The sequence below is a fragment of the Hemitrygon akajei genome, chromosome 4, assembly GCF_048418815.1.
Source record: "Hemitrygon akajei chromosome 4, sHemAka1.3, whole genome shotgun sequence".
In the NCBI taxonomy this organism is placed as follows: Eukaryota; Metazoa; Chordata; class Chondrichthyes; order Myliobatiformes; family Dasyatidae; genus Hemitrygon; species Hemitrygon akajei.
The window spans coordinates 87,367,824-87,391,169 of NC_133127.1; the positions used below are offsets into that span (position 1 = coordinate 87,367,824).

Sequence of the window (23,346 nt, forward strand, 5' to 3'; positions counted from 1 at the left end):
AGCAACTTTACATTATTTTTAAAAAGCATCTTTCCTTTACATAATTTTTTTAGATGTGCCTAAGACTTTTGTATAGTACTACACGTTTCTTAATTAAATAAAAACTTTAAAAATGTCACTAAAACCAAATATCATCTCAGAAAAACAACATTTCTTTCTCAAACTCCTAGCAATAAGGACTAACAAACTGTTAGCACAATTGTTTACCATGCCACCATACATATTTTGTCTCACTTGAAGTAACACTGATGCAAAGACAAATATTCAATACAGACACCCACGTCCATCTTCACTATACTTCCTCCCAGCATTCCTACTTTTCTCTCCATCATATTTGTCCAATATGCAGACTTTGCACAGGTACATCTGAGAGGTCCTCATTTTTCCTTAGCCATGGCTTCCTCTGTACCACAGAGAACTCTTAACTGCACCTCATCTATTTTCAGCACCTCTACCCTCAACCTTCTCTTCCCATGCAGAAGTGTTCCCATGGTCCTCCTCACTTTCCACAACGTTGTGCTGACCTTTTAACCTATTCTAAGATCAATCTAACCCTTCCTTCTTACGTAACTCTCCATTTTTCTATCCTCCATTCTGCAGGAATTAGGGGTTATGAGGAAAAGGCAGATAGGTGGAGATGAGTCCAAGGCCAGATCAGCTATGATCTTATTGAATGGCAGAGCAGGCTCGACGTGCCTAATGGCCTTCTCCTGCTCCTATTTCTTAAGTTCTTATCCATGTACCTACCTAAGAGTTTCTTAAATGCATCTAATGTAAATGCCTCTACCACCATCCGTGGCAGGGTGTTCCATGCACCCACCCACTCTCTTACTTCTGACATCCTCCCCTCTACATTCCTCCAATCACCTTAAAATTATGCCCTCTTGTAATAAACATTTTCACTCTGGGAAAAAGTCTTTTGATATCAACTCTATCTATACTTCTCAAACATGAGAAAATCTGCAGATGCTGGAAATCCAAAGCAACACACACAAAATGTTGGAAGATCTCAGCAGGCCAAGCAGCATCTATGGGAAAGAGTAAACAGTCGACGTTTCGTGCCAAGATACTTCTTCAGGTCTTATATCTATCTATACTCATCATCTTGTATACCTCTATCAAGTCACCTCTCATTCTCTTTCACTTTAAAGAGAAAAGCCCTAGTTCACTCAACCTAACTTCATAAGACTTGCCTTCTTGTCCATGCAGCATCCTCGTAAATCTCTGCACCTTCTCTGAAGCTTCCACATCCTTTCCATACTAAGGTAACCAAAATTAACACAATATTCCAAGTGTGGTCTAACCAGGATTTTTACAAAGCTGGAACACTTCATGGTTCTTGAACTCAATCCCCCAACTAACGAAGGCCAACACACCAAATGCCTTCTCAACAACCCTGTCAACCTTCACAGAAATTGAGGGATCTAAGTACATGAACACCAAGATCCCCCGTTCCTCCACACTAAGAATCCTGCCAAAAAGCCTGTATTCTGCCTTCAAATTCAACCTTCCAAGATGAAGCACTTCACACTTTTCTAGGTTGAACTCGATCTGCCACTTCTCAGCACAGCTCTGCATACTGTCCATGTCCTGTTGCAACCTACAACAACCCCCTGCACTACCCCACAACTCCATCAACCTTCATTCTATATTTCTGTAGTTTCTTTGTCTGCAAAGCTGCAATCTGAATCACTGCTCACAGGTTTCCTATGTGGGACCAGTATGACCAGTTTTACAGTATAAAAGGGAAACGTGTTCAGCTTCCTTGGTTACTGTTTGTTACAGCTACAGCTCCTTTGTTACTTCTCTGCCTTGCTTGCTGGTGCAGACTGTACTAAGCAAAAGGCTGTAACAATCATATTTGTGTCTCATTCTTGACTTCCAAAGAATCTACTGGTCAACATCATCTCCAGATTTCACATAGGTATAGAAGAACTTGGAAGCAACAGAAGGCAACTAAAACAGAATTGATAATCTTACACAATCTTAATATCAAATGCAATCTGATGAAATTGCAGAGCTTCAAATTGACAAGTCTTGCCAATTCTGCTTTTTCCTACCTAGTCTGAAAACCTAAATGGCCATTTTAAGTTAGCATCAAGGCCAAGAATGTGATGAACTCAAATTCAAAATTCAAATCACTAAGACCCTATCTTTATCCTGAATTTTGTGCGCCATTTTAGTGTTCTTTTTGGAAGAAGGCTGTTCTGACCATGGAGGATTGTGATGAAAGTTAACTGGGATGGCAATACTGTTGGATGAGGACTGATTAAATCAGTTAGGTCCGAGTTTACTGGGGAATTTAATAATGAGAGGGGATCTCAAAGAAACCTACAATACAGTATTTTAAACACGAGTCAGATAAGATAAATGGAGGGTATTCTCAAAGGTCCAAACTGAAGAATCAGAGCCTCAAGATATGAGGTATGCCATTTTGAATTGAGGTCAGAAAGTTATGGAGGCCATGCTGTTAAATATATTAAAGGAAGAGGGAGATCAATTTCTTAATGTTGAAAGAATCAAGGGAAAATAGCAGAAGGCTGCAGCATTGATTAATGAGGGAGTTAAGGGTTACAGGGAGCAAACAGGTGAATGGGGTTAAGTATAATCAGCCATGACTAAATGGCACAGCATATTCAAAGGGTTGAATGGCCTAATTGTACTCGTTTTTCTTACGGTCTAAGGCAGAAATATAGGGAGAAGACAGAAACAGGATACCAATGTGACTGAACTGCTGCCATCATTTTGAATGGTTGTTCAACTATCTGCTGGATGCAGCCCTTCACTGATTCCATAATGATTCGTGAATTTAATGAGTATGTCCACAAGAAAATGCATCTCAGAGTTCTATGTGGTGACATATATATTACGATAGTAAATGTACTTTGAACTTTGAATGGTGGAGCAGAATGATCTACTGTTGCTCCTGTTACGAGCCTGTGGTCATTTACTGAGACTGTTTCTTTAAGAGTGCCTGAGTGAGGTGGGAGTATGACGTCAGTCACAGGCTGACACTGCTGACTTGGGGGACAGGGGGAAGGGTAGGAGGGAGGGGAGGAGAGGAAGGGAGAGAGACAGAGACACTAGGGAAGCCGGTAGCTTCAGCTTGTCGCAGCTGAGGCTTGGAACTCTCCTATGCCCACAAGGGTGGGTTGATCATTGGCATGCAGTGCATAACGGATAAGTGACTGTCACTTCGTATAATCCATAGGAGTGAATTTTGGGATATCCTGTGGGACCACTTGTGTGTTAATGTGTATGTTATGTTGCATGGTAACCACTCGAAGACCATATTCCTGTGACAGGTCACTTTAGGTGATAATTCGTATGTGGATCTGGAATAACTCGACGGACAAGATCTTCGACAACTGTTATTTTGTTTTACCAGCATGGAACCTGTGGAATTCGACATGAATCACCCTCTCTCCACATTCTACTCTGAATTACAAAATCTCTCTCCAATCATCATTTATCCTGTGGATAAATAATAACCGTAATAATTTGCCATCTTAAGACTTTAATAACTATTCCTCAGCTTGATAGCTACACACACACTGTTAGCTTTTGTTTATCTCCATTAAGTTACTATATTATAAATAGATACTAATAAAGATAGTGGTTTTAATATTAAAACCGGACTAAGTGTAAAATCTCTTGCTGCTGATTTGTTTCTAAACCATTACAGTTCATAACAAAATTGGGGGCTCGTCTGGGATATGAACAAAATTGGAGCTTATTGATTGATTGATTATTGATCTCATTGGCTACTTTTCTTTTGATTTACATGTGTGTGGAAATCAGTAGCAATGGATATTGGGGAATTTCTGGAATCGCCAACCCCTGAGGCATTAGAGAAAGCCAAAAAGGATGAATTGGCCATTGCTAAGGAGATGAAAGCTTACTATGAGAAAGCCAGAGATTCAGAGGGAAATAGTTGAGCACTATATATCTACGAAGGAGTTTGATGAGGAGGTGTTAATGAAGTTTCCTGTAAGTAGAGAGGAGATCCAGTTACAACTGGAACAAATGAAGTTTGATAGTCTTAAATTAGAGGCTGAGAAAAAAGAGAGAGGCTATTTGATGCCAGAGAAGCAGAAAAACAGAGGCAGCTTGAGTTGCAAAAGATGAGGCTCGAGAGTCAAGCTTCTGATTCTAGGGAACCGGTTGTGCCGTTTGTTGCCAGTCAGGAAGTTAGACTAGTCCCTCCATTTGATGAGGCCAAGGTTGATAAATATTTCCAGCAATTTGAGAAAGTGGCTCAGAATCTAAGGTGGCCGAAAGGGGGTTGGCCTCTTCTGTTACAGAGTGTAATTAAAGGTAAGACTCAACAGAATTACTTGTCAATTGAAGATGCAGCTGATTATGACATTATGAAACAGGCTGTGCTTAAAGCCTATGAATTTGTTCCGGAAGCCTATAGACAAAGGTTTAGAAATTTCAAGAAAACTGTGAACCAGACTTATGTGGAATTTGCTTATGAGAAGTGTGTATGTTTCGAGTGATGGTGTACATCTAAAAATGCGAGTGATGATCTTAACAACTTGAAAGAGTTGGTTCTAATTGAAGAGTTTAAAAGGTGCATCCCTAATGACATAAAGACATACTTGGATGAGAAGGACGCTGCCACATTGCAAGTATCTGCTAGATTAGCAGATGAGCTTGCCCTCACCCACAAGGCTAAGTTTATCCCAAGTAAGACCTTCCAAAAGTTCGTAGCACTCCAGTTTTATGTTTGTTTCACAAGCCATCTGAGCCTTTAAGATTAGAAGACAAGTGCTTTAGTTACTTAAAATGAACTACCTGAAAGTGAACAAAAGATAGCCTAGCACAAGAGCTTTTTTTTTTGAACCACATAACTGACTAAGCAGGCACTAATCAAGTGATATGTTCTCACTGGATGAGCAAACAAGATGACAATACTCAGCAAGCTGTCTGGAACCATTCAACTAGCTGCTGTTTTAAAGTTTCAAAGATTAATTTTCCCTTCTCTACCATGTTTTAGTTAAAATATTCTCCAAACCAAGAGTGCCATAACAAATCAATACCCTGCAAGACCGCTCGACACAGACTACCAGTGTATTTTGTTCTCGGCCTTTTAACAATTTCCTTTAAATCTATAAAACACTCCCTTGCCTGAATTCTGCTCAGATCACTGTCATAGTCCCACACACTACTCCTACATGCTCAAAACACTTCAGAGCCAATGTTCATTTTTTTTAAATGGATGAGTTCCCAGAAAGCATTTCATTAAACAAAATATCATAAATTTCAAAATACAGAGGAATGCTTTCTGGGAATTTTGGTACAACAAATTCTAATGGAGGGATAGGGTTACATTATTTATTATAGCAACAAATGGCCTTGAGAATACATACTTCAAACTGCTAGGAAATTAGTAAATAAAATATTCCTAATTTGGGTATTTACCATTAATTATCTGATTCACTGGGACACTGGTCCCAGCTCAGTTTATATGAATAACTCCGAAAGAGTAACTCCTTTACCCTAGTATTGCTGCCAGTACCCCATGAATCAAAATCCCTTTCTCGCAACCTCTTTCAGCCACACACGCCAATTTTTGCATGGTAACAACTCACAAGAATCTGCATCTTAACTCGGTCCTATTTTCCTCTTTTTTTTCCCCCAACAGAACCTCATTTCTGCATTTCCCTGTGGCATCTGGTCCATGGCTACCAAACCTCCCCTTTCCTATTCCAGGTTCACAAGCTCCAAAACGTCCCTACTTTGGTAATGTTCTGCAATACTGTTCCCATGTCGCTCACTCACAGCTGTAGAGAACAATATAAATCCTTAAAACATGCTAAGTCTGATTACTCTTACATTCCTTTTTCAGTCTTCAAATTCAATAATCTCCTACACCACCATTAGGCATCTTCTTATCTTCACCACAGTCTTTACTTCCATCCATACAAGCAATACACATCCCAAAATCAAAGGCCAAGGCTCCTGCGACACTGCATCCTTGATTCCATTTGTTGCCTAATCACTAGTTTAGCCCTTTTCTACCTCTGTACAGCACAATTTCTAGATCCTGAAGTATGCCTGAGTTACTGTTAAACCTTTCTATCCACAACCAATCTCACTTTGTATCCTCAGGAGTGCAACTACTAAGAATCAAGTTATCCTGGTAGCTCACCCTGTTGCAATGTTTCTGTTATCTGTAGCTTAGATTTCAACTTCATAATTCCGAATCAAATTGCCCCAAGCTGCAGTTTATAGATATGGCTGATGGGGATCTCTGAATTCTCCAAGCTCCCTTACATTGTAGCTAAAACACATTAACTTTCCTGGTGTCTCCATCAAATCTTATTTCATTTAAATTTTTATGTCCATATTCACTTGATATTTAGTTTAAAATTAATTATTTCATCTATTACAATTTTACCTATATTACATCTACCTTCTAATTGGTTGAAAACTTTTGTTTTGAAACCACTATATTCAAATATTTACGGTCTCTAATTAGCGCAAACTCACTAATTAACTATTGTACTGTGAATACTGTTTAGTTCTTCAGTGCAACTACTGTGCATCTGCAAAATCTGTTAGTTTAAAAACTACTTGAAACTGCACCCTACTACGATCATAGCTAAAGTTAAGAATCTACACCTATCAGCTCCATGTAATAGAAAAGTGGAACTCCAGAACGTTGTAGATGCATCATACTTCTGAAAAATAAATTCAGTGGGATTCAGCAGACAACTCTCAGGACCCTTAAAATGGCTATATTTTTGTGTAATTTTCAGCAGTGCTTGGCAATTTATGCCATTCAAATTATTAAATCATACAACTTATAGAAATGACTGCAATGTTATAATTTTAATTATCTTTTACTGCAAGAATGGAAACTGCCACAATTGTTTTTTGCGATCTGTAGTACTGCTTTCAGAGAATCGGTATAAGGTGGTAACTTTGGACATATAGGAAAACTGCCATAATCCTGATGGATCAACGTGATGAATTTGGGTGTTGGTTCTCTTTAAACTCACCGGGACCATGCTTCTTCCATTTTCTTTAACTTGCTCTCCTTAAGCTCATCAGAAGCCTGGTCTCATGCATCATTGACCAAAAAAGTTAGTATGCTATTTTTGCAATGTCCAGAATGTATTGGGGTAATAATAGAAGCAGTATCTGACACCTACATCTGAAGAATACTGGATTACTTGCCCCACAATAGCATAGCAGTTACCGTAACACAATTACAGCACCAGCAAACTGGATTCGACTCCAGCACTGTCTGTGAGGAATCTGTGTGTTCTCCCCAGGATTGCATGGGTTCCTATGGATGCACCAGTTTCCTTCCACATTCCAAAGACGTACGGGTTTAGTAGGTTAATTGGGTGAAACTTGGCAGCATTGGATTGGAAGGGTTTGTTACAGTGCTATATTTCTAAATAAAGTAAACAAAATTCGAAGTTTACTATATATTGCATTGTGTACCAATATACTGTATCAACTCAAACACAACTTTTTTCTAATACTTAATACCTTAAACAGGACAATACTATCACCAACCTCATCAACTCTGGACATCTCCCATCTACAGCCACCAACCTCATAATTCCCCTACTCCACACTGCTCACTTCTGTCTCCTACCCAAGATCCCCAGCCCTAACTGTCTGAGTAGGCCCACTGTTTCTGCCTGCCCCTGCCCAAATGAACTCAAGTCAATTTTGCCCCCCTTGGTTCAGTCCCTTTCCACTTACATCTACAACACTTTACAAGCTCTCAATCTCCTCAACAACTTTTAATTCCCTGGCCCTGATCATTTCATTTTCACTATGGATGTTCACTCCCTATGCAGTTATATCTCCCACCAAGGAGACCTCAAAGCTCTCCACTTCCTTCTTGACAACAGATCTGACCAGTTCCCCTCCATCACCACCCTGGTCCTCACCCTCAACAATTTATCTTTTTGCTCCTCCCACTTTCTCCAAACCCAAAGAATAGCCACAGGCACCTAAATAGGCCCAGTTATGCCTGCCATTTTGTTGGCAATGTGGAACAGTCCATGTTCCAAGCCTTCTTTGATAATGCTTCCCAACTCTTTCTGCGTTACAATGACAACTGCATTGATGCTATTTCAAGCACCTACTTCTCATTGACTTTGACTCCAACTTCCACCCTGCCTTTAAATTCACTTGGTCCATTTCTGACAACTCTGTCCACTTTCTCCATCTCCCTGTCTCCATCACTGAAGACAAACTGTCGATGAATATCTTTTATAAACTCACCGATTCCCACAGCTATCTTGACTATACCACTTCCCAACCCTGTCTCCAGTAAAAGTGCCACTTCCTTTTCTCAGTTCCTTAGACTCCACTGCATCTGTTCTCAGGATGGGGCTTTCCTTTTCAGGACATCAAGAGGTCCACCCTCTTCAAAGAATGGGGTTTCCCTTCCTCTACCCACATCTCCTCTATTTCCCAAACATCCACACTCACCCAATCTTCCCATCGCCTTAACAGGGATAGAATTAGTGCCCCACCTACCACCCCATGACTCTCCACATCCAACACAGCATTCTACGAAACTTTCACTCACTATCTTCAAACAACCCTACCATGAACGACATCTTTACATCCCCTCTCCCCCCCCAATTTCTGTAGGATTTGCTCCCTCTGTGAAACCTTTGTCCATTCATCCTTTTTTACTAATCTCCCTCCTGGCACCATCCCTGCAAGAGACAGTACTGCTATACCCAGACATCCCACCCTACAAAAACTCATTTCAGGGAGGTAGCACCCAACCTCCAAACCCCCCCCCCCCCATCGATATCCAAGGGTGTATGTATTCAGGACATTTGATTATGAAAGAACACAACAATTTATTTGATCACATATTGAAACTATTTACACACACACATATATATTCCTTGTTGAGTGTTTTGTTGGCAGTCTCAATGCTAACAGCTGTATGCTAATGCAAATAGCTTTTCTATATTTCTTGCAAACTTTCCTTGTATTGTGATGTGGCTTGCTTGGCAGATTTGAGCATTTTGCCAGAAGTCTCAACCTCTTAGCAGTCTGTGTCAATGAATTTGTTAATTTTGCAAGACATCAGATTCACAAGTGTTTTGTGAGACAGCTGACTTCTGAATTCTGTCTCAATGTGATGCACCATGCTGAACGCCCTTTCTGCATCACAATTAGAATTTGGCAGCACCAAAAGCAGGTCCATCAACTGGCAGAGCTCTTTGAATCTCAACTGCCCTGTGCAAGCTAGTTTAAATAACTTCAGCTATGCTAATGAATGAATGACACCTGCTAAACTCACCTCAACATGTCTTTTGCAGTCTTTTACAGTCATTTAACCCACCATGGGCAATAGAAATGTCACTGTTGCAAACAGTGCAGCGAGCAACACAGTCATTATTTTTGACCACTATTAGGCAGGGGTACACTTTAGTGTAGTCTGGGGTGAAGTACGTCTTATATTTTCTTTTTTTGGAACACTCTGCCATGGCGCTGCAGGACACTAAACTGAACTGATGGACAATGAAAAAGAGAGAGAGGTCGACTGTAAAGCCCGCCCACAGAGAAAACTGATAGCTCAGTTCAGGTCGCCTCACTATAGGAAGGATGTAGAAGCCATAGAAAGGGTACAGAGGACATTTACAAGGATATTGCCTGCATTAGGGAGCATGCCTTATGAGAATAGATTGAGTGAACTCGGCCTTTTTTCCTTGGAGTGAAGGAGGATGAGAGGTGACCTGATAGAGGTGTACAAGATGATGAGAGACACTGATCGTGTGGATAGTCATTGGCTTTTTCCCAGCGCTGAAATGGTTGCCACAAGAGGACACAGGTTTAAGGTGCTGGGAGTAGGTACAGAGGAGATGTCAGGGGTAAGTCTTTTACTCAGAGAGTGGTGAGTTCGTGGAATGGACTGCCAGCAACAGTGGTGGAGGTGGATACGATAAGGTCTTTTAAGGGGCTTTTAGATAGGTACATGCAGCTTAGTAAAATAGAGGGCTATAAGTAAGCCTACTAATTCCTGAGGTAGGGATATGTTCCGCACAACTTTGTGGGTCGAAGGGCCTGTATTGTGCTGTAGGTTTTCTATGTTTCTATGTCTACTTAGCACACAGAGAGACCAATCAGGATGCTGTCTCTGTCACTCTCTCGCCACGTCTGTCACTCGTTTTCTCTCTCTCTCTCCCTCGCTCTCAAAAAAATCGATTTCCAGGATATTGTATATAATTTGCAGGCGTTAGGGAGCCGCTATCAATATGCGGGAGACTCCCGGAACTTCCGGGAGAGGTGGGATGTCTGTATACCTTCCCTTTCACCTCTTCACTCAACTTACAAGGATGTTGTCTGGATTGGGGAGCATGCCTTATGAAAATAGGTTCAGTGAACTCAGCCTTTCCTCCTTGGACCAACAGAGGATGAGAGGTGACCTGAGGACACAGGTTTAAGGTGTTGGGAGTAGGTACAGAGGAGATGTCAGGGTGTAAGTTTTTTACTCAGAGTGGTGAGTGCGTGGAATGGGCTGCCGGCAACTGTGGTGGAGGCAGATACGATAGGGTCTTTTAAGAGATTTTTAGATAGGTACATGGAACTTAGTTTAATAGAGGGCTATTGGTAAGCCTAGTAATTTCTAAGGTAGGGACATGTTCGGCATAACTTTGTGGGCCGAAGGGCCTGTATTGTGCAGTAGATTTTCTATGTTTCTATGTTTTCCATTCAGAGCACCAAACAATCCTTGCAGGTGAGGCAACACTTTACTTGTGAAATTGTTGGGATTATCTACTGTACCTGGTGCTCCCTCCTCTACATGGGTGTAACCTGACATAGACTGAAGGATCGATTTGTCGAGCAACTCACCTCCACCTGCAAAAAGCAGAATTTCCCAGTGGCCAACCATTTCAATCCCTACATCCATTCCCATTCCAACATATCAGTCGATGGCCTTCTCTTCAGCCATAATAAGGTCACTCTCAAACTGGAGCAGCAAAATATTCCATTCAGGTAGCCTCCAACCTGATGGCACTAACATAGATTTCTCCAACTTCTGCTAATTCACCCCCCCCCCCCCCCAACCCTTCCTCATTTTCCCACTCTGGCCTCTTACGTCTTCTCTACACTTGCCTATCACCTCTCCCTGGTGCCCGTCCTCCTTCCCTTTCCCCCATGAGCCACCCTCCTCTCCTATATGATTCCTCCTTCTCCAGCCCTTTGCTTCTTCCACTCATCTCCTCCCAGTGTTTTACTTTATCCATCCTCCCCACATCCACTTGACTTCACCTATCACCTTCTAGCTTGTCTACCTTTTCCTCTCCCCACCTTCTTATTCTGGTATTTTCCCCCTTTCCAGTCCTGATGAAAGGTCTTGGCCCAAAATGTTATTTATTAATTTCAATAGATACTGCCTAACCTGCTCAATTCTTCCAGCGTTTCGTGCATGTTGCTCCAGATCTCTGGCAACTGCAGATCTCTTGTGTTTATCCTAAACTGAAGCCTATTTTCATTACTATACCCAGTGAGAACATACAAATTATGACCACACCTTCATTATCTTTGATAGACAATAATTCCAGTTTCAATCTACATGTTTTATTTGCCTCAATGGAACTAATCAACATGTCGTTGTGATTTACAATGCAATTACTTAAAAGATTCAAACTTTGTAAAGAGGTTATTCACTTCCTTCAGCTCTTTAATCAAACTTCTCAAATTTAAATGGAGCATAAAACTGCAAAATCTATGAAGTTAATCACTAATTACCGTAGATGTCGGATTATAAGCCGCTACTTTTTTCCCACATTTTGAACAGCTTTGAACTCTGCGGCCTTTAATACAGTGCGGCTAATACATGATTTTTTTCATGCCGCCAAAAACATTTTGTCTCGTAACAGTAGACCAATAAAATTGATGAGTAGTTCACAGAGGTCCAATGAAATTGTACGATAAATCAAGCGCACTTTCACAATTAAATTATTGTAAATCAGTCATTTGTACTCGCCCTCATCAACATGGAAAACACTCGAAGAAAAGCATTGTGCTGCCTTTATGGCAGTTATTTAGTTTATAATATTTTCGCTTAGTAATTCATTTTCTAGTTAAAGTTAGAAGAGTTTTAACTATATTTGTTTTCTGTACTACATCGCGGGATGCTATGACGTCACACCCGGTTTCGCCGCGTCTTGTGGGAAAAATGCTGTTTGTGATAAACAGGATGGCGGGGGCGAGCGGCGGAGCGGCGGAGCGAAAACGCTGCTTTTAAGTTAAAGGCGATCAATAACTTTTCCTGGTAGGCTGCAGTATATATATTTTTTACCAGTCGTTAGGAGATATTGGAATGTTGTTCAGTAAAAAAGTATACGCAACGTATATTTAAAAGTAGCCGCGTTACAGGCACGGTTCGAAAAAAAGCATTTGCAATATGTATTTGTTTATGTTACCATATGGATTTAATTAAAAGTTAAAAAATCCTCACGTGTAATATCTTTCTGTGTAAATATCTCATATTACAACGTGGGACACCTGCGGCCGAAAATCCGGTGCGGCCTGTACAAGTAAAAAATTGATTTTCTTTCTAAAATTAGAGCCAGCGGCTTTTAATCAGGTGCGCTCTGTAGTCCGGAATCTACGGTAACTGCAATGTTTACCTTTATAATATTTTCTAGTTAAATTCCCAAGTAAACAGAATCCCTGTTTATACATGTTTTCCTGTAATTACATGGCTTTTCCATTGAAGCTACCATAAGAAAAAGGCAAACGAATGATTTCAAAGTTAGATTGGTCACCCACATTTAAAGTAAATATAACGCAATGGATATGTTTTATTTACTTAAAATAAATGATATAAAAATTAACCCTAAAAATTAATGTAAATTTTGATCACATACTAGTTTTTCCAAGGTTTTCATTGAAATATGATTGCATTCATGAACGACTTCATGCTCTGGCAACAATTCACATCATGGGATAAACATTTTAGATCATAGCCTCTAAGGACCAGTTAGATTTGGGAAAGGGGAAAGGGGAAGCCTGCAGTCATTTGGGGACATATCCCTTCATGCTGAGAAAATGGGGTGCCAGATTGAGGAAAATAGAAGGATTTTTTTGCTGTGTTAATAATCAATAATGTGTTCCTCTGAATGCTTGCTACTTGTCATTGCCTCTCTTCCAACAGTATTCTAATATAAAATTAATCTATTGAGCTTGGCTGAGATACAATAGCAGCTTTGAATCAGCATTTGTTGTTTTGGTACAAATAGTTATCTCATCTGTGTACTCATTCAGTCTCTTCCCATAAATTTATTTTTGTTTATCATATGGGTTTGAAGGGCAAGAGTTATTCCAAGAGAATTGGTTCACAATGTTTACAAAATATTAGAAGGTGTTGAAGTATTGCCTTTTATCGAGAAAAAATAACTGCTAAAATGGAAGATATAATATTTTTGATTAACTGACAAAACAGTAAATTTGGTTCTCATTGCCAAATTAAGTTATGATTTCCATTGCATACATACTCAGATTTCTGGGAGGCAAGTCTTTTCATCTTGAGAACTTTTAATTGGAGTAGGCGGAGGTACTACTATCTCCTTGCTGGCATTCTGAGGGTGAACAAGGGTCAAGTAAAAATATACCTTGTGGTCCTTCTCAACTCTGGGACAATTTCTCTTTAGAATTACCAAAGTAAATTAATTTAAGTGGTCTTTGGTAAAGTTATGTAGTTTCTGCTTAATTTCGCTCCATGTATTCTACCTAAATAATACTTTATATAAGAGCCAAAAATAAAAGATTGACCTTGTGGGAAAACTTTATGCTAATTGGCTAACAACCTAGGATACCAAGAAACAGGTTTGAAGTTTACAAATTTCAAACACCATCTCGTTTGGATAGCAAAAAGCCCCCACATTCATTTTTCATCTGTAATCCACATTGTTCCCTTGACAAGCAACATACTAAACAAGAAAAAGAGAATATTCAACTTGAAGCAAATTATTTAATCCTGGAGTTCAGAGAACCTCCTTTAACCAGTTAGATTAACACATTATATATGTTATAGAGAGAAAAAGCATGATGGTGTGGTAGAAGTTAATCCTCTCAATTTTCCACTTCTAACCAAGAGCCTTTATCCAAATATGCTAGTTCTGTTTTTCTTCTTAATTATGCTGCTTGGTCTGTGGAACGCTTCCAACATTCTGTATGAAAGAAGTTGATGACATCTTAATGACAAAGAAGTTCATGATGTCACACCTTACTGGAGACTTGATTCATTTCAGACAATAGAAGGTAATGAAAAAGGAAGGTTTTATCATGACCAAAGAATTCATAGATAAAAGGCAGAATGCAATTGAGATGTTTCTTTCGGATTCCCTTAGCACTATCACAAAAGGTATGGAGATAACACCATGTGGATGGTTGCAAAGATTAACTAAGTTCATTTTAGGTGGGGGGGGGGGACTTTCCGAGATGGAAGATCAAGAGATGACCTATCTACAAATTGACGAGTTTTTAAGGGTGAGAATGTTCTGGAAGACAAGAAGACAAAGAACTCAGGAGAAAAAACTGAATTAAGCTAGATAGTGTAATCACTGAGTGAAGTAATTTGATCTAGAAATTGAGGGAATGAAAGCTGTGAAAAATGTTTATTTAGAAATCTAACATAACACTTTGGAATAGAAATAAGAATTAAAATTTTCATGGACAAGCAAGAAGAAAGCCTGCAGGAAGGCACGGAGCGAGTGATTCACTGACAGATACTCAAAATGTTGTGGGGGAAACACTAAAGGAATATGAGGGAATTCGGAAGACAGTAAGCAAGCAGGATTGGCAAATTTTCATTTTAATTTCTAAGAAATGTTTATGCTTTGATGAGCTTTATCAAAGTTCTAAATTCATTTTATTTGAAAGATAGTTCAACAACACATTCTGTAATCATTTGTCATTTTTAAGTTTTGTAAATAATTAACTATCTCAGCACACATGCTAATAAATTTAACAGCATTTGAAACACAATAAACATTATTGTAGGTGGCAGAGTAACTGCCACTACTGTCTCACAACTCAAATAACAGGGTTGATCTCAAGCTTAGATGTTGACTGTGTGGAGTTTGCAAGTTTGCCATGTGCTCCTGTTGCTTCCCTTATCTCAAAGACATGTTGGGACATACAAGATATCAATGCAGCTATAAAGAAGGCATGACAGCGGCTATATTTCATTAGGAGGTTGAGAAGGTTTGGTATGACATTAAAAACACTCGAAAACTTCTACAGATGTACTGTGGAGAGCATTCTAACAGGCTACATCATGGTTTGGTATGAGGGGTGAAGTGGGAGGGGTCTACTGCACAGGATTGAATTCAGCTGCAGCGAGTTGTAAACTTAGTCAGCTCCGTCATGAGCATCAGTAGCATCCAGGACATCTTAAAAGAGCAATGCCTCAAAAAGGCAGCGTGCATCATTTAGGATCCCTATCGCCTAGGCCATGCCTTGTTCTCATTGCTACCATCAGAAAGGGGGTACAGAAGCATGAAGGCACACACTCAATGATTCAGAAACAGCGTTCTCCCCTCTGCCATCCGATTTCTGAATGGACATTGAACCATGAACACATCCTCACTATTTTTTTTTATTTTTACACTATTTATTTGAAATAATTAACATACATTTACTTACTGTAATTCACAGTGTTTTTTTCTATTATTGCATTGTACTACGGCCACAAAGCCAATATATGCCAGTGATACTAAACCAGATCTGATCCTGAATAGGTACTGTAATTTACTCTACTATAGGTAAGAGATGCAAGAATTAAAGGAAGTCGATGGCCTTTACAGTGTGGTAGATTATAAATTAATAAAATTGGAAACATGATTGCTCTGTTGGGAACAGATATGGACCTGATGGTCTCCTTCCATCTCATAATAAGTAGGTAAGTACACAACAAATCTCAGATATTGGGATTAACTGCCACAACATGTATAACAGTTATAAATATCAATATTCAAATGACTAATGCTCTAAATAAAACATGCATATCCAATTTTTATTATTGAAAACATACCTGCTTCTGGGAAGAAACATAGACTCTTTGATGAATACGGAACCAGACAAGAGTATGTACCAACAAGTTCCAATATCATCAGGGCTAGGATAGAGAAAAGAAAAATAACTAACACAGAAGCATGGGAATACGTTCTAACAAAATTAACTGCACTAACACAATCTTAATGGTTCTGAAGTTTTATTTACACAGTGTACCTAGCTCATAATTCTAATACATTTGTTGGTCCAATCAATTGGCATAACAGGAAGTTTAATATATTTTTGTGAAATTCAATAAATTATACAATAAAAACAGAAAATGTTGGATATGCTCAGTAGGTTAGACAATATTTGTGAAGTCTTCATACAGCCAATCTAACTTGCTAAGCACTTCCAGGATTTCAGTTCTTAGTTTCAGATTTTCATTACCTGGAGCTTTTTGCTTTCAGATTTATAGTTATATTTAGAGATGCACCCCATTAACAGGCCCTTCCAGCTCAACAGGCCTGTGTTGCCCTATTAAATCTATGTGACCAACTGACCTACTAATTATTTAATCCTAATGTATAGACAAGTCTTTGGAACACAGGAGGGAACTGGACCAACTGGAGGAAACCCAAGCGGTCACAGGGAAAATCTACAAACTCCTTACAGACAACAGCAGAATTGAACCTGGATCGTTGGCACTGTAATAGTGTTACGCTAACTGCTATGCCACCAGGTCATTTTCCATATTGTCAATAACATAGCAAGGATCTTATTTAGTAAATTTAAAACACAGCATCATGTTCAACCCTGCTATTCAATATCCCTCCTCATCAACCACACATACACTCTGGCTTCATACTGCCATACTGTGAACCTTACCAATTCCTGCCACTAGGCGTTGCTGTGTCACAAACATAGCTCAAATCCCTGCCTACACTGGTGCTCCTCTACATCACGACAACATTCACCCATAGTTCAGTGCACAGAGCTGCCTGTGAGGACTGATATTGGGTGGGCAGGAGAAAGCAGTGCTACCACCACCACCCAGGAATGAGATGAGGGGCCCAGAGATGTATCCTCACCTTTTCAAGTGTAGGACATTGCTAGGAACCATTAAAACTTCTCTGTGCTGATAGATTGACCAGACCTTGGTGTCTCTTTAAGCACTTCCTGTTCAAGGTGAAGGAAGCTGCTGTGCCAGCCTCACTTTGTTTGGCTGTAAACTGCCCAACTCAGAGAAAAGTCTATGATTGCAAACTCAATCTTTTATGTTAATACAAGAGATTGCAAATGCTGTAATTCAGAGCAGCAAACAATTGTTGGACGAACTCAGTGAGTCAAGCAGCATCTGTAGGAAGAAAGGGATTGTCAACATTTCAGGTCAAACCCTAGCATCAGGACTAGGGGTATAGAGGAGAAATGGCTAGTACAAACAGAAGAAGGAAAGTGGCAAGAAAGGGTGGACTGAAGAGGGTGTGGGTGACAGGCAGATTGTGTAAACCAGAGGAGCAAAGCAGGGATGTGGTTGCGATATAGTGGCAGGTAATGATAATGGCTATCAAAAAAGGAGAAAAAAGGAGTAAAGCTGCAATGAGATCCCCACCAACCACATCATATCCTCTTTACCCTTCTTCATCTTCCACAGGAACCACATCCTCCAATGAACCCTTGGCTGCTCATTCTTCCCAGACCCCTGATATTTTCTCCTGCCCTTGCAGTAGATGCAGCTCTTGTCATTACACCTCCTTTCTATTCACTATCCAAGGATCTAAAGAGCTGTTCCAAGTGAGGCAAAGGTTCATTTGCATCTCCTCTAACCCTGACCTGGGTGCTACGGTAGCAGAGAGGTTAGCGCAGCACTATTACAGCACAGAGTGTTATGGAGTTCAGTGTTCAATTCCAGTGTTATTCTGTAAGGAGCCTCAGTACATCCTTCCTAAGGTTCCCCCTGGTGCTCTGATTTCCTCTCACAGTCCAAAGATGTACCAGGTAGGTAATTGGCTATTGTAAATTGTCCCATAATCAGGTTAGGGTAAAATCAGCATTGTGGGGTTGCTGGGGCAGTGTGGCTCAGCAGGCTGACTCCATGCTATACCTCTACATAAATTAACAGAAATACTGCATTTGGTGCTCCTGATGTAACCTGCTCTACATCGACTACACCGTGCAGACTGGGCTACTGTTCCATAGAGCATCTGTACTCAATCCACAATGACTACCCTGAGCTCATTGCATGCCATTTCAGTTCCCCTTACCATTCCCATATGGACCTGTACACCTTCAGCCTTCTGTACTAGGATGAAGGCCGAAGCAAACTACAGGAACAACACATATTCCATCTGGGTATAGCCTACAGCCCAGTGGTACACCCTATCCTCATTATATGCGTCTTCAGACTATGCAGATTCAGTTATGCGAGGAACCTATTTCTACCAACATCTCCTTATATGCATCCAAAACTCAGTTATGCGAAGAGCACTGCTTTCCCACCAATACAAGTCACATGCGCATGCCTCACAGTCTCACTCCCGCCAGTCTTGCATTGGTTTTGGCAACATATGGATGTGTGATCTTGCGCTCTTAAACTTTTGTTGTTTTTACTTACGCTGCAGTGATTTTGTGCTTGAAAGATTTAACTATGCCTCCTAAGCGTCTGATGTCAAGTCCTGGGTCATCAGCCAAGCGGCAGAGAACCACTTGAACATTGGAAAAAAAGTTGAAGATTATAAATAGGGCGGCGTCAGACAAGAACGGGCTTTTTTGGAAGCGTATGCCGAAATGCATTTACATAAGTAAGGATGAAAAAACTGCATCAGGTTTCAATGCAGCAAAGGATAGGTTGATTTTGCTTATGTGTTCCAATGCCAAAGGAGACTGTAAGATGAAGTCTCTCTTAGTTTACCTTTCACTAAACCCTCGTGCTCTTAAGGGTTTGAGTGAGAATATGCTTCCTGTCCACTGGGCATCTAATAAGAAAGCATGGGTCACTTTGAAGATTGGCTTACTAATCATTTTGTTGTTGAGGCTGAACCCTACTGCCAGGAACAGAATCTTGCCTTTAAAGTTCTTTTGTTGCTTGACAATGCGCCAACCCATCCTAAACATTTGGACAGCATTCATCCTAATATAACAGTGTGTTTCCTGCCGCCTAACACAACATCGCTGATTCAACCACTCGATCAAGGTGTGATATCCACATTCAAGGCGTATTTTTTTTACAGCAAACTCTCTCTCAGATGCTGCATGCAACAGACGATTTTGAAAATCCCAAGAGTTTACCAATGGTGAGGGAATGGTGGAAGTCCTTCAACATCAGACATGCCATCAACAACATTGATGAATCCTGGAAAGAGGGTAGGTCTGTGAGAGTTCTGGGAGTCTTCCTTCACCCCTTGTTGTCCTTGATGATCCTGATGACCCACAACCATCCACCTCATCCATGTAAAGCTGCCCAACACCACAACAACCACTCATCTCCCGGAGCGAACACACCTGCCACTGTTGGCGAGTACTGTACACTCTAGTAGGTTAACTTTCTATGATTTATTACATTGAATATTACCTTAAATTGATGAAATATAATACGAAATGTTACCTTGTGGTACTGCTTTTGTGTCATATTGGTATGAAAATGTGAATAAATTACAGATAAAACAATATTTAGGAAGCCCTCCAGAATGCATCCATTTTCTCCATTTAAATAATTATTCACATTATGCATCAACTGCAAGGAACGTTATCCCCCACATATAACGAGGACAGGGTGTATTTGAATTTTCCAAGTTTTAGGTAACCCTTTTTTCTCCTGCTCCCCAACTCCTCCCCACCTCATGAATCTTTTTCTATCCTCCCATTTTTGCTCCCTTTCCATTATAATGCCCTTCCCTTGGACAACATTGGTGGCGTGGAGAGGGGAGACTTGCAGCTTGGGCAACTGCCAGTCTTCCATAAAAAAAACCTTGGCCAGGCTTGCGCCCTGGGAACTTTCCAAAGTGCAAATCCATGGTCTATTGAGATTAACGGAGGCCTACACTACCATTAGAACCGAATTTTCCCCCGCCCCACTGCCACAATCTTAATGCCCTTCCTTGCTCCATCCATGCACACACGGTTCACTCAAAGGTTTTCACAACTTCTCACCCGCAAGTGCTGGTTCTGTCATTCACCTTCCCTTATGGTTCCCATTCTCACCTCCTTTACATCCATCAGAATCCAGCACTGGTAGTCTTTGTGTTTTATCACCCTCCAGTAGCTACCTCCAATCTTCACCTCCACTCCCCTCACCTTCCTCCAATTTTCTTTTCTTTTTCTTCTCAATCTGTGTTTGCCTACATCAATTATTCACCTGCCAATTTTTCCCAACTCCACCCCTGCTCCCTTCCACTATTTGGCATAATCTGTCCATCTTCTTACAACACTTTCAAGTCCACCAATCACCTTGGATTCTTGTCTCCACTCCCCCTGGGTGCAGGGTTGCAACCCAAAACATCAACAATTCTTTACTCCTACAGATGCACTCAAGCTTGCTGATCACACCAAATGAAAGGTGGTGATGAATCAGTATATAGGAACAAGATTGAAGATCTTGCTGAATGATGCCACATCAACAACCTCTTACTCTATGTCAGCAAGACCAAGCAGCTGATTATTGACCAAGAGGAGGAAACCAGAGGTCCATGAGCAAGTCCTCATCGGAGGGTCAGAGGTGGAGAAGGTCAACAACTTTAAGTTCCTTAGTGTTATCATTTCAGAGGACCTGTCCTGGGCCCAGCACTCAAGTACAATTATAAAGTAAGCACAGCAGCACCTCTACTTCCTTACGAATATGCAAAGATTTGTATGACATTTAATATTTTGACAAACTTCTATAGATGTGTAGTGGAGACTATATTGACTGGCTACATCGCAGCCTGGTAGGGAAATATCAATGCCCTTGAAAGGAAAATCCTACAAAAAGTAGTAGATAAGGCCAGTCCATCACAGGTAAAGTCCTATCCACCATTGAGCACTCTACACAAAACACTGTCACAGCATCAATCATCAAGAATGCCCAAGACCCGGGTTATGCACTATTCTTACTGTTGCCATTAGCAAGAAGGTACAGGAGGCTGAGGACTCACACCACCAGGTTCAGGAACAGTTATTAGCCCTCTACCATCAGGCTCTTGAGCCAACGGAAATAACTCCACTCAAACTCACGTACCCCATAATTGAAATGTTCCCACAACCTATGGACTCCTTTTCAAGGACTCTTCATTCTAATGTTCTCAATATTCAATGTTTATTTATTATTTCTTTTTTTTTTGTATTTTCATAGTTTGTTGCCCTTTGCACATTGTTTGAATGCCCTAGTTGGTGGGGTCTTTCGTTGATCCTATCATGGTTACTATTGTATTATGGATTTATTGAGTATGCCCACAAGAAAACAAATCTCTGGGTTCTATATGGTAACATATTTTGATTGATACATACATTGATAGTAAATTTACATACATATACTTTGACAATAAATTTACTATGAACTTTGAACCTGCTGAGTTCTTCCAAAAGATTGTTCAATGCATCACTTTGATGCTTGTTACCACAAAGAAAACTCAAGGTTAGATAAAGGTTTATGACCAAACAAAGAGGTAAACACTGCAACTTTAATATCTCCAACATGTCTCACAGTATCCAGAGAGCCATGCCTGTCACGGCTCAGCACTGCCCTCACCTGGTCGGAAGGTACACCACATGCCAATCAACATTTCACCCCTCCCAACTAAACAATGCACACTTAACCATTGGCCACCTTAATTGGATTAACCCATCTAGCATCAAGCCGTTGGCCCCCTGGTGAATTACCTGGGCTGGACCCTCCAGTTCCCTGACCTATAAAGGGTGCTACATGTGCTTGGCTCGCTTCTTTTTTGCCATCCTCGAGGGACCACCCCGCTTCACTCCAGGCTGAAGACTGCAATACAGCTCTGGAGACACGTAGTAAGCGGTGCAATGAATAGGGTTGTGAGAGCGTTTATTGTCGTCCCTGTAGCAGAGAGCCGTGCCTGTCCATAGTCAAGGGGTGGCGGATATCATAGTTACTTTTCCCTTGCTTGTATGTGTACCTGTATTCTGTTCCCACACCGTTTTCCCGTGTATTGTACTACCGACCCGACTTTTCCAACTCTCGTCTATTCTAAGCTCATTTGTGCAAATATTATAGCTGCTTGTGTTGCTCCCAAGCTCTTCTCCCCTTGTAAATAAACTCCTCATTATTAAAACTATGTGTCCAGAACCCTTGCCTTTGAGACCCAAAGAATCTGTCTCATTTCCATCACAACACTCACTATGGCAGTATGCAGCCCAAGTTGCTCACCTCAGCATCAAGCAACTGCACATTTTGACCCAGCCCACCCAACACCCTCACTTGCAAGCAGGTTCTCCACATGAAGCCTTGGGTTATTCATTGCTGAAAGAGCATCAGCAGAGGGATAAAGTTTACAACAGATATTTGGCACAAAAGTATGCAGCAGAAAGGCTATGGTTCATACCAGTTCTGCAGCACAACAGCTGGTAAGGCAGGATTTTGCACCAGGTTCCCAGCACTGTACCACCATCAGTAACTCATTTCAGTATATAAATCTATAATATAGGTGTCCCCCGTTTTCCGAACGTTCGCTTTACGACACCTCGCTGTTACGAAAGACCTACATTAGTTACCTGTTTACGCTAACAGAAGGTGTTTTCACTGTTACGAAAAAGGCAGCGTTCGCCGAGCAGCCAAGTTCCTCCCCCGGAACTGCATTCTAGCCGGCATTGCTTAAACACGTGCCTGTGAGCATCTGTGCTTTATGTCGATTTATTTTGTGCATCCATTAGCAAGATGAGTTCTAAGGTATCGGAAAAGCCTAAAAGAGCTCGTAAGGGTGTTACAGTTAACGTAAAACTAGACATAATTAAGCGTTTCGATCCTGGTGAACGAAGTAAGGACTCGCTAGTGAGTTTGGCTAAGGGTTTGTGGAAGTTGACAAAGATGATGTTGAAGAGGTTTTGGCATCCCATGACCAAGAACCGAGAGATGAAAAGCTGATGAAGAGGAAAGGTTAACAATTGAAACCAAACACTTAATCACAGAAACAGAAATTAAGGACCGTCTTAGAGCAGGAAACTAAGGTAGTAAATTCCAGAGCTTAGAATTTGAGCAGCTGAAGGCTTGGATGCAAAAATGGAATGAAAAACATTACAGATACAGAAGAATTAAGATTAGAAGAGTGCAACTATTCAGACAATTCGAGAAGGAGCAGTTTAGAATTTTAGAAAGGAGAGGAGTTTTATAAAGTTTGTGGTTTAATATTC

The 23,346-nt window shown here is 40.6% G+C and overlaps 1 protein-coding gene across 5 annotated transcripts in view; it reads right to left on the reverse strand.

Moving 5' to 3' along the window:
* rapgef2b (Rap guanine nucleotide exchange factor 2b) overlaps positions 1-23,346 on the reverse strand; it is a 375,793-nt gene that overhangs the window by 246,188 nt on the left and 106,259 nt on the right. For all 5 annotated transcript variants that reach the window (XM_073042996.1, XM_073042998.1, XM_073042995.1 and 2 more), the window contains exon 4: positions 16,043-16,126. In XM_073042996.1, coding sequence (XP_072899097.1) covers positions 16,043-16,126 — 84 coding nt within the window. The remainder of the gene's footprint in view (positions 1-16,042; positions 16,127-23,346) is intronic.